General features: G+C 34.2%; 1 protein-coding gene across 4 annotated transcripts in view; it reads left to right on the top strand.

Annotated features, from left to right (window-relative positions):
- Positions 1 to 24,129, top strand: part of adgrl1a (adhesion G protein-coupled receptor L1a) — a 377,800-nt gene that overhangs the window by 157,722 nt on the left and 195,949 nt on the right. For 3 of the 4 annotated variants that reach the window (XM_068219413.2, XM_021474721.3, XM_073944963.1), the window contains exon 2: positions 17,786 to 17,955. In XM_068219413.2, coding sequence (XP_068075514.1) covers positions 17,886 to 17,955 — 70 coding nt within the window. In that variant the 5' untranslated portion in view covers positions 17,786 to 17,885. The remainder of the gene's footprint in view (positions 1 to 17,785; positions 17,956 to 24,129) is intronic. The other variant, XM_068219411.2, reaches the window with a different exon arrangement.

Raw genomic sequence — 24,129 nt, 5'->3', positions numbered from 1 at the left:
TTTTAATAAAAAAAAAAAAAAAAAAAAAAAAAATATATATATATATATATATATATATATATATATATATATATATATATATATATATATATATATATATATATATATATATATATTCACTAAAACAGTTATAGTTTATGCCATGAACATTCTAAAATCTATACTACGTAGCTTTGTTACAGAGAGTACACTGAAAAAAATGCATGTTGAATCTCCTTACAAAGTTTAAGAATATTTTAACTTTAGTTCAAACAATAACATTTAATTTAATATAGCAGTGGGTGGCACGATCGCCTCACAGCAAGAAGGTTGCTGGTTTGAGTCTCGGCTTGGTCAGTTGGCATTTCTGTGTGAAGTTTGCATGTTCTCCCTGTCTTTGTGTGGGTTTTCTCCAGGTGCTCCGTTTTTCCCCGCGAGTCCAAAGACATGCGGTACAGGTGAATGGGGTAAGCTAAATTGTCTGTAGTAAATGAGTTTGTATGAGTGTGTATGGATGTTTTCTAGTGATGGGTTGAAGCTGGCAGGGCATCCGCTGCGTAAAACATATGCTGGATAAGTTGACGGTTCATTCCACTGTGGTGACCCCAGATTAATAAAGGAACTAAACCGAATATATATATATATATATATATATATATATATATATATATATATATATATATATATATATATATTCTGACTTCAACTATGTGTAGGAGTTTTCATGTCATAAACACCTCCGTTCATTTGCACAATTGGAGAAAAACTTTATGAATTGTGCACTGCTTTGGAAACAAGCCTGCCACTTTTGCTATTTTAAGGATTGAAAAATACATGTGGCCTGGTGCAGGGTCTAACAGGGCCTATGATGGTTCATAAAAAGGAGTCAGTCAGTGTTTTAGTTTTGTAAACTAAATTTGTAATTTAAGTGAAAATATCTATGGTAGGTATTTTTCTTCCTTTTTTTTTGTCTTTGCTGTTGAAAAAAACTGGAAATGTGTGAAGATGTGCTGTAGTTAATTTTTTTTCAGGTTAAAATAAATCAGTAACTTATAATGCAATATTTAATGTGGCACACAAAATAGACACACACACACACACACACACACACACACACACACACATACACAAACACATTAATAGATATATGCAACCCATCACTGGGAAACATCCATACACTCATTCACACATACACACTACGGACAATTTAGCTTCACCTGTATAACATATTTTGGGACTTGTGGGGGAGAATGCCAACTGACCCAGCAGGGGCTCAAAACAGCAACCTTCTTGTTGTGAGGTGATTGTGCTACCCTCTGCATCACCATGCTGCCCATCCCTAATATATACTATATTATATATTTCGCAAATTTTCCAGAGGCCGCTGTGTGCACTTTTTCAGGTCTGAGATTTCTCTAGAGAGTGCTATTCGTGTCTGCTCTACTCTCATACATCCACCAGAGGCCGCTGTTGTCTGACTGACTGACCAACCGACAGACTTATCCCAGCACTCACATCCTTCCCTAAACCCAACTTACAGTGTTTTCAAAAGCATTGATTAATCTGCCTTCCACCTTTTGTGATTTTCTCGAAGCTGCCTATTTTTTCCACATTTTCAGATCTTACACTGTTATTTGTTCGTTTTATTTTTAGCCTCTTGTTTTTTGCTTTACCCGCTTTCTCGAAACGCTCTTCGCTGAACTCAAACATCGTTGTCGCAATCAACTCCACACCACCTCCTACATCCGCTGACATAAGTAGTCAGCCACTTTGCAAACTGCTAACAGCAGAAAAGCCATCCACACAGATATTAGCAGTCAGCTGCTATCGCAAAAAAGAAACCATCATACCACCTCGTAGCATTCATTTTAAAGATGAAATGCAACAAGATGTAATTTGTGCTCTCCAAAAACGTATACGGGGTACATATTCTCAATGAGCATGTGTTGTTTACTTTAGTACAAAGTAGAAAACTATTCAAAGTAAAAAAACATTTATACTTATTTAAGAAAACTATCTTTTTTTGACCTTAGATCAAAAAAAACAAAGTAGAAAACGATCCTATCTGTTTTAACCTCAAATCAAAGCACAATGTTGCTTTGCAAAAATGAAATGACTGTAACTTGTTACAGTTAAATATAAATGTATAATTAAGTGAGATTTTTGGGGAAAAAGGGGGTGGAAGATTGGTGTGAAATATGGGAGACTCCCGGGAAAAACAGGAGTGTTGGCAGGTATGCTGACGACAGAAGATCTGGGGTCTTGTTTATAAGTGTGGTTTATGCGCAAAACAGAACACATGGGAATGTGTGCACCTCACTTCCCTGAAGAGGTTGTGATCTAAAAAAAAAAACAACTAATTTGATGGGAGAGTGTGTGCAGCTCTAAGTAAATATCAACTTCATTTAACTACTTTAAATCGTTTTATGAGTCAGAATCATTATTAAATAAAATACTATGTATTCTGATGTGGTTCACTTTTACGAAGGTATCGCTGGACTCAGATCCCATAAGCCAAGAACCACCCAGAGGCTGCTTGACTAATATGTGCACTTTTGGGAAGTCAGCATTTAGTTAATCTTAATGAACACTGATTGTTACAGTAGTAAACATGGCACATTGTCCTTTTCCCTTACATTATGTGCTTTGCTGTTCTAGGAATATTAAAGATAGACCATTAAAGAACTTTGGAACTACTGAAGTTTCCCCTTTTGTGCACCACATTCATCAGACATTTAGCCAGCAATCGATTTAAATAAATCTTATTGCTTTGCAAATGTGTTTTTCTTACTTATGTGATGCTGAAGAGTGGAGTAATGATGCAGAGAGCTCGGTCCAGTCCATGTAGATCTCTGGAGAACTACAAATTTGCCAGCTAAATAACTACATATCCAGTCGTGCACCACTCACACACCTGGCCAAGGTCCCCATGATTGCAAACAGACACAGCAGAAACTGTTCAGGACTAATTACACAAACTATTTATACACCTCTCAAACCAACACAGGCTCATTCTGAAAACCCATTCCGTGGATGTTTCTGGAGACCGCAAATTATGCAGCCGGAGGTACGTATGGCTGCATTATTATTTTTTTTAAACAAACGAGGCGGTATGACGGCGCTCCTTTTTCCAGCTTACCAGCTGACCACTAACCTTTGTGTGGAGCGATTTATTGTCGCAACCAATTTGTCACGTTAGCTCGTTGTGTACGTTGGTGGACTTGAGACTTGAGACGAGTTGACCATGACAACGGAGATCGAGTCCGGGAAAGAGCGGTTCCAGAAATTAGGTTAGATTCCAGGTAGGAATCCAAAAAATAAAATGAACAAGTGAACAACAGGGTAAGAATGTGGTAAAATCCAAAAATGTGGTAAAAATCAGACGAGGGGTTTTCTTTTTCTGCATGACTTTAGTAAACCGTTGGTTGGGTTTAGGGAAGAAAGTGGGTGGGCGGTTCAATCGATAAAATTGGTTTGGTTTAGGGAAGGAGTAAGGTGGGCCAGTCGATTGGTCGGCCGCCCAGTCAGTCATTCACTCTTTCAGTCTGTCAGACAGACAGTCAGTCGACAGTGGCCTCTGGTGGGTTTTTGCAAGAACGGCGGGCGTAAACGGCACTCGCGAGAGAAATTTGAGATATGAAAAAGTGCACACAGCAGCCTCTCGGGGACTCGCGAAAACAAAAACTGCAAAAAGACATACTTCCCGGGATGTATTTTGCGGTCTCTAAAAACGTCCACAGGACTACGTTTACAGAATGAGACTGGGTTGTGTCAAACACACACACACATACACACACACACGTTGCTGAGTCTTGTTAAACCGAATTGTGAACATTACGACGCAGTTTCCTTGCCTTGTTTTGACCCTCAATTTGTTTTGTTTGTTTATGTTGCTTGCTGCCTGCCTGTACTGACCATTTGCATGGTTACTGATCACGACTCTGGGTTGCCCGTATACATCTGTTTGCTCCTGTGTTGACTGTTGCTTGTCTGACCATTCTGTTAAATAAACCCTGCATTTGGATCCACACTTCCTTTGTCCAGCATCACTTCACATTACAGAATCAAAGTAATGAACTACGTTTTAAATTAATTAAAATAAATGCAGATTTAGTGAGCATAAAATTTAAGTTTAAGATTTAAGTCTCTTTTAAGTCACTCTCAGCAGACTTAAAAGAGCTTAATGACCACAGGTTTTTGAACTGTTTAATCTAAACGCTGTTTAAGAAAGGGAAAACCCCTCTGACATGCCTGATGTTTTAATAGAAGAGGAAACAATCCTAATGACCTTGGTCTTATAAATCAGAATCAGAAAGAGCTTTATTGCCAGGTATGTTCCCACATACGAGGAATTCGATTTTTGTGACAGAGCTTCTACAGTGCAACAGAATTACAGAGACAAGATATTAAAAATGACAAGCATATTTTAAAAATGACAATGTAGCGCTATATTACTATATACAATGTTATATGTAAAGCTGTTATTTGCAAATTTGCATGTAAAGTGTGTTGTTAACTAAGTATATAGATGTATAAAAGTGTATAGCAAGTAGTGATGCTCCACAGTTAATATTATCATGTGTTCATGGGATGGATTGCATCAGGGAAGAAGCTGTTTCTGTGTGCGGCTGTTCTGGTGTATTAAGCAAGATTCATCAGTGCAATCTATTTTATTGTTGCTGTTGTTTTGGTGTTTTTTACTCTAAAACCCTTTCCTGCCTCTTGATTGTTTTTATTTGTATGTAATCAAGACTGTGTAGGAAAGTAATTAACAAAAATATATTATTTAGCTACTTCCAATAAGCCAATTTAACTCTACTGAATGAAATTAAGTGCCACCATGCATTATTGTCCACTGAATACCCTGTTTTACTCAGAAGTACATGTTATGAAAGTTAAATAGGTTGCCAGCTTAGCTCAACCGTGGCTTACCATAACAGATTTACTTTATCCGAACCTTCTGCTACTTCTTTATTTGTATCTGTATGACCTACATCATTTGACCTCACGTGTTGCGCAACCTGACTCATCATATATTATATGGTGAAAGCAAAATAAACAGATTAACGTAGTCTGGGAGGATTAAGTAAAGTGGATTTGTATAAGGTTAGGGGATAGTAGATATCATTAATTCAGTATTAAAACCACTATGCAATTGTGATGTAAAACTGCGTGTCTGTGTGCATTGACATACATGGTTTATTAGGACAAATGTGTATGATGACATGTATATGAAAGGTATAACACACTTTCTGTGTCTCCATAAACACAAAAGCTTTATGATAGGGTTGTGTAAAGAGTAATGTTAAGGGCTGGAGTTGGGGTTTGCGGAGTGTGTTTGTGTGTGTGGGGGGGGGGGGGGGGGTGGGGGGGGGTATAAAGTTTGTGCAGTATAAAAATAATTATGCTCATGCAGAATCCTTGTAAACCACATGTGTATGTGGGCATCTCAATCACAATAAGTGGTATTAATAATAGTAGTAGTAGTAGTAGTAGTAGTAGTAGTAGTAGTAGTAGTAAAATTAGTAGTGGTAAAATTAAAGCTAAAATTATTATTAATGGTAGTAGTAACAGTAACAGCAGTGGTAGTAGTAGTAACAGAAGTTGCAGTGGTGTTAGTTGTAACAGTAGTAGTAATTACATTAGGATCAGCAGCAGTAGTAGTAATAACAGTAGTATGAGTAGTAGCAATAGAAGTAGTAGTAACAGTAGTAGTAACAGTTGTATAAATAGTAGTAAATTAAAATTAAAATTATTAGTAGTTGTAGTAACAGTAACATTAGTAGTAGTATTAACAATAGTAGTAACAGTAGTAGTTATAACAGAAATAGCAGCAGTATTAGTAGTTGTAGTTATAACAGTGGTTAAGTAGTAGTAGTAGTAGTAGTAGTAGTAGTAGTGTAGAAGTAAAAGTTGTATTAGAAGGATTACTTGTAGTATTAGTATTAGTAAAAATGATAACAGTAGTATTAGGAGCATCAGTAGTAGTAAAATAAATGCATTAGTAGTAGTAATAACACCAGTAGCAGTAACAGCAGTATAATTAGTAGTAATATTATTAGTAGTATTAACAGTAGTATTAGTAGTGGTAAAATTAGTAGTAGTAAATTGTAAACTAAACTTATTAGTAATAGTGATAATAGTTGTAGTAGCAGCAACAGTTGTAATAGAAGTATTACTTGAAGTATTAAGAGTATCAGTAGTAAAGTTAAAACTACACATTGTATTAATTGTAGTAAAAACAGCAGTTTAGTTGTAACAATAGTAGTAATTGTAGCAGCAACAGTTGTATTATTAGTATTACTAGTAGTATTAGTATTAGTGAAAGTAGTAGTAGTAGTAGTAGTAGTAGTAGTAGTAGTAGTAACAGTATTGTTAGATTAGTAGTAGTAAAAGTAGTAGTAGTAGTAGTAGCTGTAGTAGTAACTGTAGTAGTAGTTTTATTATTAGTAGTAAAATGAGTAGGAGTAGTAGTAACATTAACAGTTGTTGTAGTAGCAGTACCAGTAGTTGTAACATTATTAGTAGTAATAAAATTATTATTATTCAAATTAAAAGTAGTAGTAAAAGGAGGAATAGTTGTATTATAAGTATCACTTGCATTAGTAGTATTGATAGTAGTAATAACTGTGGGTGTAGTATTAACATTAGTATTAATAGCATTGGTAGTAGTAAGATCAGTAGTAACAGTAATAGTTGAATTAGTAGTTCAGAAACAGGGATTAAAATTGTCAAATTGTTGCACTTTGCTGTGTGAAAGCAAACCACACCAAGAACAAAGTTTCTAAAAAGACCAAAATAACTAAAACAAGTCATGCGCGAGTAAACTCTCCTCACATTTGTCAGTGTTTCAGTGTTTATTTTGCAAAGTCTCGCTCTGCTGTGATGCGTCCTTATTTTAATTTATGATGATGAGCAATAAGACATTATAAGCAAAAATCTGCACTTTAATTTTAAATGGTGGCCCCAACAGACGTCATCACTAAATATAGAGCAGGGTTAAGACTTTCTCATACACCGCAGTTGGCTTATGCATTACAGCAGTGGTTAGCAAACCTTTTTCATTCAGTACCACCTCAGAAAAAAATAAATAAATAAATTCTCTCTAAATACTACCATAATGAGCAGTATTAAAATACAGTAGTTTAGTAGGCCCAATAAAGCAGCTACAGCTCTGCACAGTTTAAAAACATGGCAGATTAATTCCTATTATTAAGAATATTTATTATTGTCAGCCACTTTAAACATTATAAAATAGTCTGAACATTAACACTGCACTGTGCTTAAATGTAAAAAAAAATAAATAAAAAATTCAAATAAAACAAACAAACAAACAAACTAACAAAAAACTAAAAATGCCAACATTTAATTTAAAATGTGCTTTTAAAAGTTAAAAATGGTCGGTTACTGTTCTTAAAAAGTAACAAAAACCTGTTGTACTTAAATGTAAAGTATTTACATATAGAAGCCAATTCATCAACACCTGGAAGTATTGCCTGGACCTTAGAAATATATGCTATATTTCATCATATTCATATATAAATAATTTTTGAGAAATTTTGAAATATTTGTTACATGTACATATGACATATGACATGCACAATTGATTCCTCCGCGTACCACAGAGAACCACTGCATTATAGGCTTTACATTATAGAGATAAATAACACATAATCTACTGCAGTTCAGTCAATTTTCCTAACGGATAAACAGCTCTCGTTAATTATGCTTTCACTTTTGTATTTTACACGAAACGCACAATTACCAGTAGCAATGACATCCCACCCTACTCCTCGTTCTTCCTTCATATAGCCTTATGCTTATTACATATCCATAGTACACTGTGATATAGCTAGGCTCAGATTGTATCGCTTTTTCACTACAGTCGATCCGCTCCAGAGTTCGTTTCAACCGAGCTGAGACCACCTCTGTCAGACGATCTCGGCGCGATTGTTTGGGCCCGAATCTGAGCGCAATTCCCGGATTCACATATGCCAAACGAACCGCGCTAACTAGGCAAACGAGACAGTTTACAAAACAAAAGTATAGGTGTGAAAGCACTCTTAGTTGTTGTACCAGTAACAGTAGTAGTAGTAGTAGTAGTAGCAGTAATAGAATTAGTAGTAACATTATCAAAATTTATTAGTAGTAAAACTGAAACTACAATTAGTAATAGTAGTAACAACAACAACAGTTGTAGTAGTAACAGTTGTAGCAGCAGTAGTAGTAGTTGTAGTAATAACAGCAGTATTACTAGTGTTATTAGTAGTAAAATAGTAGTAGTAGTAGTAGTAGTAGTAGTAGTAATAGTTGTTTTAGTATTATTACTTGTATTTTTTTTAATAGTAAAACTAGTAACAGTAGTATCAGTTGTATTAGTAGAAGTAAACATAGTAGTAGTAACAGTAGCATAAGTAGTATTAGTAGTAGGAGTCGTAATAACAGTAGCATTATTATTAATACTAGTAGTAAAATAGTAGTAGTCATAGCAGTGATAGCAGTAAAAGTAGTAGTAACAGTTGTAGGATGTGTAACAGTAGTAGCAGTGATAGTAATAGCAGTTGAAGAAGTAGTATTTACTAATGCATTTATTAATTTCAAAGATATATATCTTTTCCTATCTATTTTCCACATCTGTGACTAGGGAAGATCAATGGAAAGAGTGGGTCGAGAGTTATGAGGATCAAAGTAATTCCCCTCTAAGAGACACACAGGCACAAACACATACACACACACAGGTTCCCCTTCCAATACACACACAGTACAGTCTGTCTGTTCTTTCTGAACGCACAGCAGGGGCAGCATTAGCTCTAATAATTCAGAGCATTTCTGTCGGGGTTTTTTTTCTCCCCTTTCAGCCCTGAAGGAAGAGCAGCCTCCAAGAACAAATGAAAGAAACTTCCAGACTGTGATTTATTTCATTAGGCAAATGAGATGTGTGAGCCCTCTGGCAGTACTGACTCCAAACTGTCCATGCTCTCTTTCTCCCTCTCTCTCTCTTTTACACTCATTATACCTCTTTATACCTTTGCATTTCTTTCTCATTTAAAAGTGAGCAATGGCCACTCTCGGTGTTTGCGTGTTGCATGTCCTGCGGTGTGCTGAAGGCTCACATCCATGCATATGTAGCGCGTCACGTCCAATCAGGCACTGAAATGACTGGAACTGAAGAGTTTGCCAGGGAACAGCTGTTGTGGTGTTAGTGTGGTGCAAAATGGCCGCCATTCAGCTCCAGCCGTCTAACCGTACCTGACCTGCGTCAAGTTTGTGTCTAGAGCTCTCAATTATTTTGAGTATAGGCATGAAGTGAAACGAGCGGTAAAGAGCTAGAAAACAGCAACAGTGGACATGTGGCTTCGTTGAAGATTACTAAATTTAACAGCAACTTTTATAACCAAATATTTGTTTTGACCAATTTTGTTAAGGTACAACATGAACATTTCTACTATTTCTTGTTAGATGTGTTACTATATTAGTACATTTGAACCAACTTATATTACCATATATCCGCTTGTTAAGTGTGACGTCACGCGAAGCGGCTTCCGGGTCCAAGCGCTCTATTAAACTGAATGGGGAGACTCATGAAATGGTAATAATAACGCTAACTAATTTAATAAGCTAATTTAATGCTTTCGAAAATCACGATCACAATATATATGTCCATGCCTAATATCCGATGGCCAGAAAGTGATTATTTTTTTTTGAAATTGTTAAATTTTTGGTATTTGATATGCAGCAAGCCCAGAGATTGTTGTGTACACTATGACTTTATATAAAATTAACTTTAATGTGTGAAAGGAACAAAACGTGGTCATAAACAAATGATTTCTCCATTCAAATGAATGGAGGCTTGGACCCGGAAACAGCATTACATACGTCACAAACACGTCACCACTTAACAAGCGGATTAGTTTTGATCCATTTTGAAGTGCACAATATGTGAAAATGTTTTTTTTTTCTACAATTCCTATTAGACATGTTTGTTTGTAAGTAAATGTACACCAACTTTTATTACCAGAAACAGGAGTTTTGTCCCTTTTTGAAGTGGTACAACATGTAAAAATGTTTGTTTCTTTAATTGCTAGTTGGACTTGTTACTTTATTAGTAAATTTACAGCAACTTCTATTGCCAAAAATGAGTTTTGACCCATTTTAAAGTAGTAATGATATTTTTTTCTGCAATCCTAGATAGACTTGATAGTTTATTGAGTTTTGACCCATTTTAAAATGGTCTTTCACTTGCCCATGTAAAAATGCTATTTTCTACAATTCCTAGTTGGACTTTTTAGTTTATTAGGGCATTTACACCAACTTCTATGTGCAGAAATGAGTTTTGACCCATTTTGAAATGGTCTAACATGTGAAAATGGTCTTTTCTGCGATTATTACAAAAAACAGAAATGTGCGCACATCTAGAAAAATCTTGAAGGCAGGTGCACGATCAAAAAACATAAGTAGCAAAAGATTCAAAGTAAATCGGCACACTGCCACTTTAGCTCTAAAAAAATTTTATTTAGTCAAAATTACAAAAACACTACGTTTCGACCGACATGGTCTTCATCAGGTAAAGCGTTGCAAATGGAAGTCCTCCAGAAATAGACAAACAGCTCTACACAGCACCTGCAGTCAATTATCACAATCAGCTAACAAGCCGGTAAACAGGAACATTTGCATACAATAATATACATCTTAAACAATTTGAAAAGCATGAATGAAATTAAGTGCCACCATGCATTATTGTCCACTGAATACCCTAAATAACATTTCTGCGATTTCCTAATTTGACTTGTAGTTTACATGTTAGTAAACTGAAACCAACCAAAGTTTTGACCCATGTTTGGAGTGGTGCTATTGTAGTGTGTAGTGTGCTAGTGGTATTTACATTCAATTCCCAATTAGACATGTTAGTTTATTGGTAAATTTACACAAACTGTTATTACCAGATATTTGTTTTGACCCATATTGAGCATGCACAACATGTGAATGATCATTTTCGACAATTCATATTAGACTAGTTAGTTTATTCATAAATTCACTGCAACTTCTATAAATAGAGACTTGAGTTTTAACCCATTTTGAAGTGGTTCAACATATGAAAATGGTATTTTCTTTAATTGCTAGATAGACTTGTTTGCTTATTTGCAAATTTACACAATCTTCTATTACCAACAATGAGTTTTGACCCATTTTTAAGTGTAATGTTGGTAGTGTGTTATTATTAGTTTGCTAGTAGTCTTTTCTTCTATTCCTAGTCAGACTTGTTAATTTATTAGTAAATTTACACCAACTCCTATTACCAAAACTGAGTTTTGAACCTCTTTATAGTGGCACTATGGTAGTGTGCTATTTTCTACAATTCGAATTTAGATGTTAATTTTAAAGTAATTGCATAGAGATCGTTTTTTGGGCCTATATCCAGTGCATTCAAATTCACCGAACAGCATATGTTTCATTTTTGTTTACTTGATTACAATTGCATGCTTGGTGATGAAAAACTCAAAATAAACTGCACAGAAGCATTTGCCAAGTAACAGCTGTTGATGTGTTATTGGAGAAGACAGTGGCCACTGTTCAGCTCTAACCATCTAATTGTACCTGCACGTCACCAGGTTTTTGCCAAGAACTCAAACAGAAAGTTATTTTGAGTAAATGTGATAGAAAATGTGTCTCTGTTGGAGCATCAGCCAACAGCACTAACTGACAGAATGAATTACAGGGTGCTACTGTTTGTGTTTTATGGAGATTGGCTTGAAACGATTGTTCCACTGTGACATAGAAAACAGGGTACAATTATTGCTATTAACAAATCGTTTACTATAACTTTTAGCTTATTAAACTTCTAACTAGGGTAGGATTAGGTGTGTAGAATAAGATCATGCAGAATATATACTGTTCTACAGCAGCTATGGTCACCCACTGAAACTAAGCAGTGCTGCACTTGGTCAGTATCTGGATGAGAGACCACATGGGAAAGCTAGGTTGCTGTCGGAAATGGTGTCAGTGAGACCAGCAGGGAGCCTATCGACATGTCGTCTTTGTTGGTCCTAACGCCCCAGTATATTGATGGGGACTCGATACTGCTCAGTGGGGATGAGATGCTAAACCAAGGTCTCTAACTAATCAATATTTATTTTAATTAATAAATAACTAAGATATTTAGCTCAATAAACTACTAGTTAGCTAGTAGTAGTACTACTAATACTAGTTGTAGACTTAGCATTGATGTCATACTAATTACTTTACTAAGATTTTTTTTTTTTTTTTTTTAACATGCATAGCTGCGTTTTAAAGTAGACACTTTAAGCTTTTTAGAAATACATGTCTTATATGTGTGCGTATTGTATTTGTGGAGTTTTAGCGCATTTTACTGACGCGTTTCTAAAAGCAGTTCACGGAGAGAGAAAAGACAGATTGCCTACACTGTTTGTTTTCCTTATTTTGCAAAAGCAAACACGTTTGTTGTTGTTGTGAGTGTACTCAACAAAAAGTAGACACATAACATATTTGACTGATGTATTGATCTTATCTGTACGATCAAAACTAAAAGTGTAATTTAAGTTCATTTCAGCATTTTGACGACACCACAGGTCAAAACACGTATAAGCAGTCTTTGACCCCAGAGGGTTAATAGTAATAGGGTAGCAGTTGTGTTTAAGTATTAGTTAGGATTAGCGAGGTAAATTCATACTTCATACAGATATGGCTACTGAGAATCACTTTTCCATTGACCTCCATTGTCTTGTGTGTTTAGAAGCTTGTACAGTTTTTGTGTTTGCGAGGGCACTCGATTCAGCTATGTCGATGCCTCGAGGGGCTGGGTTTTCTTCATTTATTTATTTTGGAGATAATAAATCTCTAAAATAAATACAGCAGAAGAGGGCTCAACACAATTTCATAGATCTAGATAAAATAGCCTAAGCGATATTAAAATAATTCAAATATATACAAATATTGGATATAATAAAAACATTATATATATATATATATATATATATATATATATATATATATATATATATATATATATATATATATATATATATATATATATATATGTGTGTGTGTATGTGTGTGTGTGTGTGTGTGTGTGTGTGTGTGTGTGTATATACATACATACATACATATATATATATATATATATATATATATATATATTAGATATTTTCTAAAAACAATAAACAAATAAACAATGAAGTTGTTTATAATTTTATTATTGCTTTTTATAAAAATTATTTATAAAGTATGAGGATATTGATCAAATTGTGCAAGATGATGACAGAGAAGTCAAAAAGAGTGAATTTGCGGAGTGGGAAGTCATGCATGGAAAATGGAATTTTTATTTTTGGCTGGTGGAAGATGAACAAACATTCCTACCCAAAACTTGTTAAAGCGCTAAAGCTACAGCTCAAAAAACACACAACGTTGCCTCAACATAGCGACCTTCCTACAACATTGTACCAACCTTGAGGATTCTATAACTGCAGGTGATGCCGTTCCCCCCTCTCCTCCCTCTGATGGTCCATCCCCCGCCTCAGAGCACTGACCGACGGCCCAGTCCTCGTACAGCAGTCTCTCCCACCTGCAGCCTGACAGCAGATCATCCCTCTGCGTACCAACGGCAAATGATTTAGCACTGGCAGTGTGAGATATTTCCCTTGTACAGTAACTTGTCCTAAATTTTAACAATTTAAATTCATTCATTCATTTTCTTTTCGGCTTCCCTTTTTTAATCTGGGGTCGCCAAAGCGGAATGAACCGCCAACTTATCCAGCATATGTGTTACGCAGCGGATTCCCTTCCAGCTGCAACCCATCTCTGGGAAAACAATTTAATTTGACCGTTCACTATTTTATTGTTCACAATCACAGATATTTTAGGAGAGTGTTTCAGAACTTATGTCTGAGAGATTACTGCAAATTCACTACACATCTATAATGGTATGTATTCAAACAGCAATAAAATTACTTAAATTGACATGCTTAAAGTGTAGTGCAAATATAAATACCCCTTTATTGACCATAGGCTGTTGAGCAAACAGAAGTGGTACAATGTGATGTCGTCAGTAATATGCAAATTAATGTATGACGTAATCTAGCGACTTTTCGGGCAGAGCTTAGCGCCTTTTCATTGTACATAGTTGGCAACAGTGCACATTCCTCAGCCTTAGGCTACACACGCTCCGCATGTTTGTTGTTACGGAGCCCTAATGACATGTAGAGAAATTCACGGCAGGTGTTTAGAATAGTTCTCCTTAAGCTAGCCTACATATTATGACAATTAAAAGTTAGTTGTAGAATATATTTGATTTGAATTTTGTACCTGTATGTCTTCTGTTGTTCATTTAGGTATAAATGCAATGAGTTATTTTGTAAGTTATTTCATTAGTCTCATAGCTTTATTAGGACTATTCCAGAAACAAATGATTCCATTTCACAATTAATTATTAAAGTACAACTTTATTTAAAACAAGAATATGCATTAATAAGGCATGGTTGTGTAATCAAATTTGTAATTCGAATTATGTTCAGGGCTAACACACACAGCTGCCTAAATTAATAGGCTAAAAAAATAGACAGTTGATCACTTAGGCCTGTTAAAATCTTATTAAAAAAAAAAAAAAAAAAACTGCACTGGAGGAAAAAAGCACAAGAAAGTATGCCGACTTCACATTGCTTGCCTTACATGCTATGGCTGCTAAAGAATATCAGTTCAGTATGCTCACTATGCCACGTAACTGCACTCTGCTGACCATGTATTTCTTGTGTCAGACTATGTTCTGCTTTACTGCAGTCTACTGCGGAGACGTGTGACATTACTTTAAATCACTCAAGCATTCTTAGTAGCCATATCTGTAAGTGTTATAAACAGTTCATACCTTGATAATAGGCATGTAATAAGCCATTAGTAAATGGTGTGATTTTTTTATTTATTTATTTATACTGGTGTTACCCCAATGTCTTACTAATAGACAGGTTTTAAGCCATTAGATGAGAAGTGCTGCTTTTAAAATGTTACAATAACAGAATTGGATGGTTTACGTCAATTATTGTTAATACACTTATTTGTATTATCACACTTGTAATTTTAACAACTTCTTTCGCATGTGTCTTGCCTCGGTTAGCCTCGGTCTTGCCTCGGTCGGAATGTATTTTAAGTCGTATAAAAGCACATTCAGTACTAGATTATTGGCAAACAGCAACAAAAAATACTTGTGGTCGCAAGCGAACACCTTTTCTTATGTTGCAGATACAAAATGGCCACCATTCAGCTGTAGTCGTCTAACAGTACCTGACTGCCATCAAATACTGTATGTGCCTAGAGCTGCTCTTAGTTATTTTGAAAAAGGGCAATAGCAAATGGGCCGTGCTGTGCCAGAAAATGTGGATCTGCATGAGAAACAGCAGGCAACTCACTTTGACAGAAAGGACAGTTTTAAACAGCACCTAGTCTCATGCTATTTTACCCGGATTCACTTGAAATGGTTGCTCAGGTATGATAAAATATGACCTACATGAGGAAAAATAAGACTTGCATTACTTTATTAGCTGTTAATGATCCTGCTAATTGCAATTCTAAGATCATTTGTATGTTATTCCCCTTACTTCGATTTTATTTCAACTCCTAGCAAACATTTTACTTTTGCTTGATTTGTTACTACTGGATCATTGGCAAAACGCAACACACGATAGTTTTGGTAGCCAAAGAACTATTGAAGATGTGTACTTTGATAGAAAGGACAGTTTTACAGTGTACCTACTCTTATTTTACTCAGATTTTCTTCAGATGGATGTTCTAAAATGACACAAAAACAACATCAACAACAAAAGGATAACTGACTTTAGATTTTAGACCTTAAACCAAAAAAAAAAAGAAAAAAAAAGAAAGTAAGCACACCATTTACTCATGCACGTCTTCTGCTCAATGTAAATCAAGATATATTGAAAAATGACAGTTGATGCTACCTAGTATCCTCCATAGTAGAAAAAAAATCCAATGGAAGTCAAATCAAATCACTTTTATTATCACAATATCTGCAGCACGTGTGCTATGATGAGCAAAAAGCTTAGAGGAGCTGGCAACACAGCGGCCATGCTCTACGCCATCTTGATGACGTATTCGAAGTCAATAGGTAGCATCAACCACACTGTAAAAACACGATACTTTTAAGGTTTTACAAAGTTTGATCTGTGCAGATGACAGACAAGTTAATTTCATTAAACTAAAAAATAAGGCAACAATCTTGTTTTACACTGCAACATTCTTCAAAATAACTTTTTTTTTTGTAATCAAGAGAAGAAATACACTAAAATACGATTTAAAGAATTGAAAATAAAAATTTAAGCCACTAAAAAAAAATATAAAATAAAAAAACATTATCCTTTTTTTTATTTTAAAACATCAGCTGCTCTAACCTAAAAGTATATGTCAGTAAAACAATTTAGTTGGGTTAACATAAGATTATTAGTTTTTTGGAGAGGCAAACTACTCTGAAACAAAACTTTTTAAGTTGTGCCAACTGAACATTTTTTTTTTTTCTGCACAGGAATGCTTGAAGTTAAGTGAACAAAAAAAAAAAAAAATGTATTTCCTTAATTTTTTTTTTTTATATATTTTTAATTTCATATTTTTATATTTTTTCCTGTTTAGTCAATTTTTGAAAACATCAGTTCCACTGACCAAAAATGTCTATAGTTGAGTGAACAAAAAAACAAAAAATGATACTAAGAAATAATATATTATTAGAACATACAAAAATAGTAAAAAAAAATAAATTAATTAAAAAATAATATAAACATAAGACTAATGTTATTTAAACATTTAGAAACATGACAGGAGGCAAAACAACAATAATGGTAAACAAGACAAGGATAAAAAAAAAACAATCATATGCTGAGTTTCTTTTTTATAGAGCAAGGTAAATTTGAGATTAAAATTCACATCAAAGGTCTTTCACATGAAAAGTCTAGTATTTTGTTATTGTTGTTGTTGTTGTTAATAATAATGATGCCATTATGTTATTATTGGTGTTACTTATTTTTTGGCATTGTTAGGATTAGAAATACTGCAACCTTTATTTTTTTCAAGTAAGGAGGTCTGAGTTGGCAGAGGCTTTTTTGGGTGAACTTAAACAATTATTTTTAACCTATTGAGGTAAATTTTGATATAGGTTAAGTAAATGTGTTAAATGTAGTTGTTCAGACATTTTTACAGATTTTTGCCCCCAAAAAACAAGTATTTTCAACGTTTTTCAAGTTGGATTTTTTTAAAGTTTAGATTTTCCTTTCTGGATGAACAATTTATTTAGCAAACAGCTTTTGGACACATTAAAACATAATCAGCATTATGCTATCCACACATGTAACCCTTCAAATTAAACAATTAACATTTTCCAGCACCCTATGTTTTGCTTCCGTTTACTTAGTCACTACTAAACCACTGGCGAACAGCACCACAGAATATTAGTGTTTGCCAGGGAACAGCTGTTTTCATGTTAGCGCAAGAACAACATGGCTGCCCTTCAGCTGTAGTCATCTAACTCCAACCGACCGCCACCAAGTGTGCGCCCAAAGCTCCTCTCTCAATTACGTTGAATAAGTGTAACATGAAATGGGCCGTGCAGAGCCAGAAAGCACAGCTCTGGTTGGAGCAATAACCGGCCGCATCGCTTTGACAGACCGAACAAAATTACAGGGCACTACTGCTTTTTTATTGAGCCGCAGAAGGGAAAGGCCGACAGTAAGAATTTAGGTCCTGCTATTAGTATTGATCCCTCTTCCTCATTTGTCTCTCTCGTTCTCTTTTTCAGCAGGTTCTCCATCAGTGAGAGGGCGTGAGGGAAGGAGTGCCCCACATTCGAGCGCCCGCCGACCGCACTCCCCCCCACCATCCTTCGCTCCGTCCACAGCATGGCTCTCGCTCTCTGGATCCTCTTCACCTGCACCATTGCCCTGAGCCACGTCAGACCCTCTGCACAGGGTTTGTAGCTTATCTACTTTTCTTCAGATCACCCGAGAGCAAAAGACTCGCAGTTTATTGTTTCATTTCCCCAGAGTGTCACATGTTTTGCAGATGTTAAACAGTTGTTTTGACTAATACATCAAATGCAGTAGATGCAAATGCTTGGGCAGCCAATCAGATGCTTGGAGTCCTATTGTTTATCTATTTTCTGTTCATTTGAAGGCATCCTCTATACTTGAGTAGCTTCATTTTCTTTTCCTGAACGTTTTGTTATTTATCGCATCATTACTTGGTATTGATTACATGAGTTGATTGATTTGTGCCACTGAAATTCATTCATTATATACATCTGAATTCCAAACTGGTAGCCCTTCTGTAAAATTAATTATTTTTCACATATTTTCCAAGTGCTGTTTAACGGACAGAATATTTGAAGAGTTCAGATGCAAAACCCTTTAAATCCATCAGACCTCTTTTCTTGTAAGTGAGCATTTTCTATCATGCTCCTGTAATTGAGTTCAAAAGTTTCATTTCATAGATAATGAAAAGGTCATTAGCTAGAAAATTTAAAAAAATAAAAAACTTTTTTCAAAAATGTCACTTTAGACAATTCTAGGGTTTTTAACAAGGAAGATTTTCTTTTGTGTCAAAAGCATCTAAATCCACCAGTGCTTTTTAAGTAAAAGCCTCTAAATCCACCTATTGGGACAGGACATTGTAATTTTTAATTACTAAATACTAAATATGCAATTAGAGATTATTTTCCCATTCTCCAAAATACATAACTCATTCAACATTCATTCACTCATCACTTATTCATTCAACATTCATTGCGCTGTATTAAAACAGGGTAAAAGCAGAAGGAAAATAAATGAATGAAATAAGAGTAACTTAAGTAAGTGCATTAGTCAGTAACATTAAAACTTATATTAATTAAATCTTAAAATTATTTAATTTTATTCTGTTCTGATATTTGGGATTTAGATTTAATGTAAGTAGAGCAATGTAAACATTGCAAACATTGTAAACTTAGCTCGGTAGATTCAAATAATGTAGTGTAAAAACATTGCGAAACATCAATATCTGTACATTGCAAATTAATATAACAAGCTTATTTGACGTAAATATGAAGTATGGACAAGGTTTGTATATATATGCACAGGGTTTATATATATATATATATATATATATATATATATATATATATATATATATATATATATATATATATGTATATATATGTGTGTGTGTTGTTTACATTTTAAGACTTGTTACTTAAAACATAAAAAAAATGTTACACACATAATGTTTGCTTTATGGAATGCAAAAACTTTAAAGCTTAATATCTCAAAATCATTCAGCACGCAGATAAAACCTTATAATTACAAGGTGACGATAGGTGTATTCTCTTATGTATGGGTTCATTAATTCGACTATAGTGTGGTATATGTCATTTTAGTTGTTCGATTTGGTGGTTCTAAACCCCGTATAGAGCGGCTTGCATTGGTGTTCTCTATGGCGATGAGGTTTAGAGGTGTGAGTGTAATTGAGGCCAGCTAGTGAGAGTTGTGTGTGTGTAAACCTGATCTCAATAGAGGAATTGGTGACAGACCCTAGAGGTCACAGTCTTTTGTGTGCTTTGTAGTGCCTGTGTCCCATGGTGAAATTGCTGGTTTGGAATTGTACTTGAAATGAGTTTAGTACTATTTAAGGCATTACATGGCTTCTGCATCAGATTTCTACCCTGCAGATAAAATGGCAGCACATCAATACAGTGTGTACTCTAAGGTTTAGGATTTTATTTGGAAGCAGAAATTTGACCATACCACATTAGATCTTGCATTACATTGTGTTTGAGCACATTTTGTAAGTGTTTTATCTTGCTCTCAAAGAGCATGTTTTAGTTTCAGGTTTATTTGGATAGTTTTACTGCATCTAATTCAGCAAAAAGTGAGTGGTTTAACAAGACTCTCTTTCTCTCTCTCTCTCTCTCTCTCTCTCTCTCTCTCTCACTCACTTTGTTCAGTTGTTTCTTGCAAAGTGTTCAGCACAAGGCATTGGAAACAATGGCCTCATTAACATTTTTATGAAATGTAAAATACATTGCTCCTGGTCTGTTTTGTTGCACATTTCAGAACACAAATCCACTAGAGGTTGCTGTTTATTTATTTATTTATTTATTGTGAACCTTAAATACATTACTAAGGGAACAATACCTTCAAAGTGAGCTATAGAGCAAACATTGTCCATATGAAAATAGATAGGTGAAACAAACATAATGGATTACCAATCATAGACATTGTTAATTTGTTTTGTCATATGTATGTGGTGTTGTGCAAAGAACTGCACAAAAAAATACACCTTTATTTATTTATATATATGCTCTTAGAAATATCACTAGTGTGAAAAGGAACAAAGGTTTGTGGCATTATACTGCCTTGTAGTGTTTATTTTATGCAGAAACTGTCATGTACTTTAATTAAACAAAATCACTTTTTACTCACCCTTAACTAGTTCCAATATTTTCTGGGTTTCTTTCTTCTGTTAAACACAAAGCTGGAAACTTGTAACCATTTACATCCATGGTGGAAACAACTATGGAAGTCAATGGTTGCAGGTAGGGATGCTATGATAATAGATTTTGGTTGTACAATGATAGTCTGAGGAACAATCACGGTTTTATAGTTATCACGAATATTATATATTTCAAAACACTACTAGTTTATAAAATCACATTAAAAACTCCTTACATTGACTGTCTGTATATATATATATATATATATATATATATATATATATATATATATATATATATATATATATATATATATATATATCAAGGGGTTAATAATTTTGACCTTAAAATTGTCAAAAAAATTTAAAACTGCTTTTATTCTAGCTGAAACAAAACAAATAAAACTTTCTCCAGAAGAAAAAAAATATATTATCAGACATATCATGAAAATTTTCTTGCTCTGTTAAACATAATTTGGAGGTTTATATATATATATATATATACATTTTATGTATTCATTCATTTTCTTTTCAGCTAAGTTACTATATTAATCTGGGGTTGCCACATTTGCCAATTTTACATATGTCACATTTATTAAAAACCTATATTAAAACCAACAGTTGAAGTCAGAAATATTAGCCCCACTTTTTTATATATATTTTCCCAAATTATGTTTAACCGAGCAAGGAAATTTTCATGATATGTCTATATTTTTTTTTCTTCTGGAGAAAGTTTTATTTGTTTTGTTTCAGCTAGAATAAAAGCAGTTTTAAATTTTTTTTGACAATTTTAAGGTCAAAATTACTAACCCCTTTAAGCTATTTTTTTTTTCTCTTAAAGGGCCTCTTCATGGGGGTAAATGTGGTTTATTCTTCTAATATATCAGACATCCCTAACAAGTTGAGTAAAAAAAAAAATATATTGATTATGCATTTTAGTACATATTTACCAAAACACTTCTCCTTGGAGAATCAATAGTTTTACCTAAATGAGGGTAGATTTAAATCAACTAATCAATATTATCAACCCATTCCTGTTAGATTTGATGTTAATGTGAGTCCTGTAGTAAATTGCCATTGATTGCATTTTGAGCTACATGTCAATAATAATAGCGAGTGAAAAAACTTTGTTCGTCAAATACAATGACAGCACACTCAGATTTGATTGACTCACAGAAAACTACTAAGTGAACTATTATCTATTATTGGTCAATAAGTGTTAATGATTGATTCTTTCAAAACCTACAAATTGGATATATATGATTCATCTTTTTTTTTTTTTTTGTATGTTTAAAACCTGCATTTAGGGATCCAACCCACATGGAAATAATCCATTTGAGAAAATTTGCCATATTCTGTATACTGTATACTGTATGTAGTGTACAGCTGAAGTCATAAAATAAATATATTTATTTATTTATTTATTTATTTATTTATTTATTTATTTATTTATTTATTTATTCATGTTTTAACCACAATGATGTTACATTGTGTTCAATTTTCTGAGCACCATTTGTCAATTGTGGTCCATAAAAAAAAGAAAAAAAAAAAAAAAGAAAAGTTGACTAAAAATGTTATAAGTCAGGTTGTGTGAGGGGTTTGAATAATGAATAAAACAATAAATGTTTCAAAACAGCTCAAATGTCAATACAAGTCTCTTTGTTGAACTTTGAACTTCCAAAGTCAACAAAACAGAGATCAAGACCCTAAAATGCAATTCATACTAGTAAATAAATTGGTAAAAATCATGTCATTATATACAGAACCTGTTAATTAAAGAATATTAAAAAATATATGAGACTATATATGAAAAAATATATGAGACTTTTTTTCTTTCTCACACTAATGAAAGAAACCAAATGGACACCTTTATGTTAAAATGCAAGTACCATTTAGACAGTTTATTGTCAACAAAACATTCAAATTTCTGCAAATTACTCTTCATTTAAACTCTTACTAGCATATATGCTCCATGAATATGTCTGCATGTATGTGTGTGAGTTGGCGTGTATGTGTGTGTGATGGATGTGTGGAGGGATTCATGTGTCAGTAAAGCTGATGTGGATGGGATAGGCCTGAGGTCTAGGGGGATGGGAGTCTGTCCAGCTAGTGCCCTTCCAGTCCGACACCAGTGCACCATCTGCTGCTCCATGGGGCCAGTGCCAGACCCCGAGAGCAGGGGAGCGTGCAGCTCTTGCTTGTCCAGGTATATTTGGTGGCGGCTGTATTTGCTGTGTTTAATTTGCCTGGTTCTGCCGCTGTGAATTGATGTGATGTACTCAGTGTTCCATTGGACACGTTTTGGCCGCGGGCATGAAGCCGCTTTATCAATGTGCTGTACGTGTGTGTGTGTGTGCATGAGTGCCTCCAGCTGTTTCTGTGACCTGGCTCTGGATTAATAATGCATTAATAATCAATTGAGTGTTATCAAGGTTGTGCTGCTAGCGCAGGCAATTTGGAGAAATAAGGAAGCCTTCGTTCCTCTATGGGCTCATTGATCGCCTTGTGTTGCCATTAAAGCGTGCCACAAATAACACACACTCGCACCGAGCACATAATTCTGTTTCCCATTTCTGCTGTTCTTGCCTTCTTTGTGCATTTGTGTGCGTATGGATGTGTATATTGAGTATATGTAGGAGACTGAGAATAGTTTTCTAAAATTGTATACTTCACTAAATAAACAAGGACACGCACACCAGACACACACTATACACATTATACATCTATAATGTTACACAAGACTTTTCAAATAAAAGCTGCTCTATGGATCATCCTGCAAAAATAATAATAATAATAATAATAATAATAAAAATTGCATAGTTTCTGCAAAATAAATAAATAAATAAATAAATACATAAATAAATAAATAAATAAATAAATAAATAAATAAATAAATAAATAAATAAATAAATAAGCAGAACAGTTTTTAACAACAAGGCTTTGTTGTTGAAAAGTGCTTATTTATTTATTAATTTTTTTATCGATTCATCTACAGTAACTGGAAGTGTATGAAAACACATGTGCATTTTCATTTCTCCATCCCAGTTTGCACTATTTTTTGCACTATTTTTTGCACATAAGCCAATTGCACTAGGCACTTTTTTAAATAATAAGCACAATTTAAGAACCACTGTACATTGTTTACATCTGTTTCATTACTTAAATGAGTTTTATATATTGTTTACTTTCGTAGATATTTATATACTTACTTTTTTTAATCATACTTCAGTCACTTCTGTGTATATATGTGTATTTATGTGTATGTTGCGTATGATGTGTATATTGTGTGTATGACTTCACTGTGGACGGCAAAGTAAGAATCTCATTGTACAGAGAAACGTGTTTCCTTACTGTGCACATGACAATAAATAGTTGAACTGAAAAGTTGAATTGAATTGAATAAAAGGAGCAATTTCCCCGAACCCAAATTGTACCCCATTGGTGCAATTGGCGCAACTTGTATTAAAATGTATTAATTGGATTGTATGCATTATTATGAATTAGCCACTAGATCTAAAAGTTACAAATTGCCGTGAGATTGTGTTGGTTTGATCATCTTAGAGTTGCAGCCAACATTTTCCCTTTGCACTTAAAGGGCCATGAAACCCCCTCGTTTCAGCAGGGTGTTTTCACACCTCTACTTTGGAAAAAGTCAGAAAAGTGGGCGTGTCCAGCTCT

Source organism: Danio rerio, chromosome 3 (genome assembly GCF_049306965.1).
Source record: "Danio rerio strain Tuebingen ecotype United States chromosome 3, GRCz12tu, whole genome shotgun sequence".
NCBI lineage: Eukaryota > Metazoa > Chordata > Actinopteri > Cypriniformes > Danionidae > Danio > Danio rerio.
The sequence above is the reverse complement of the archived record's forward strand: the minus strand, read 5'-3'. Positions and strand labels throughout refer to the sequence as shown.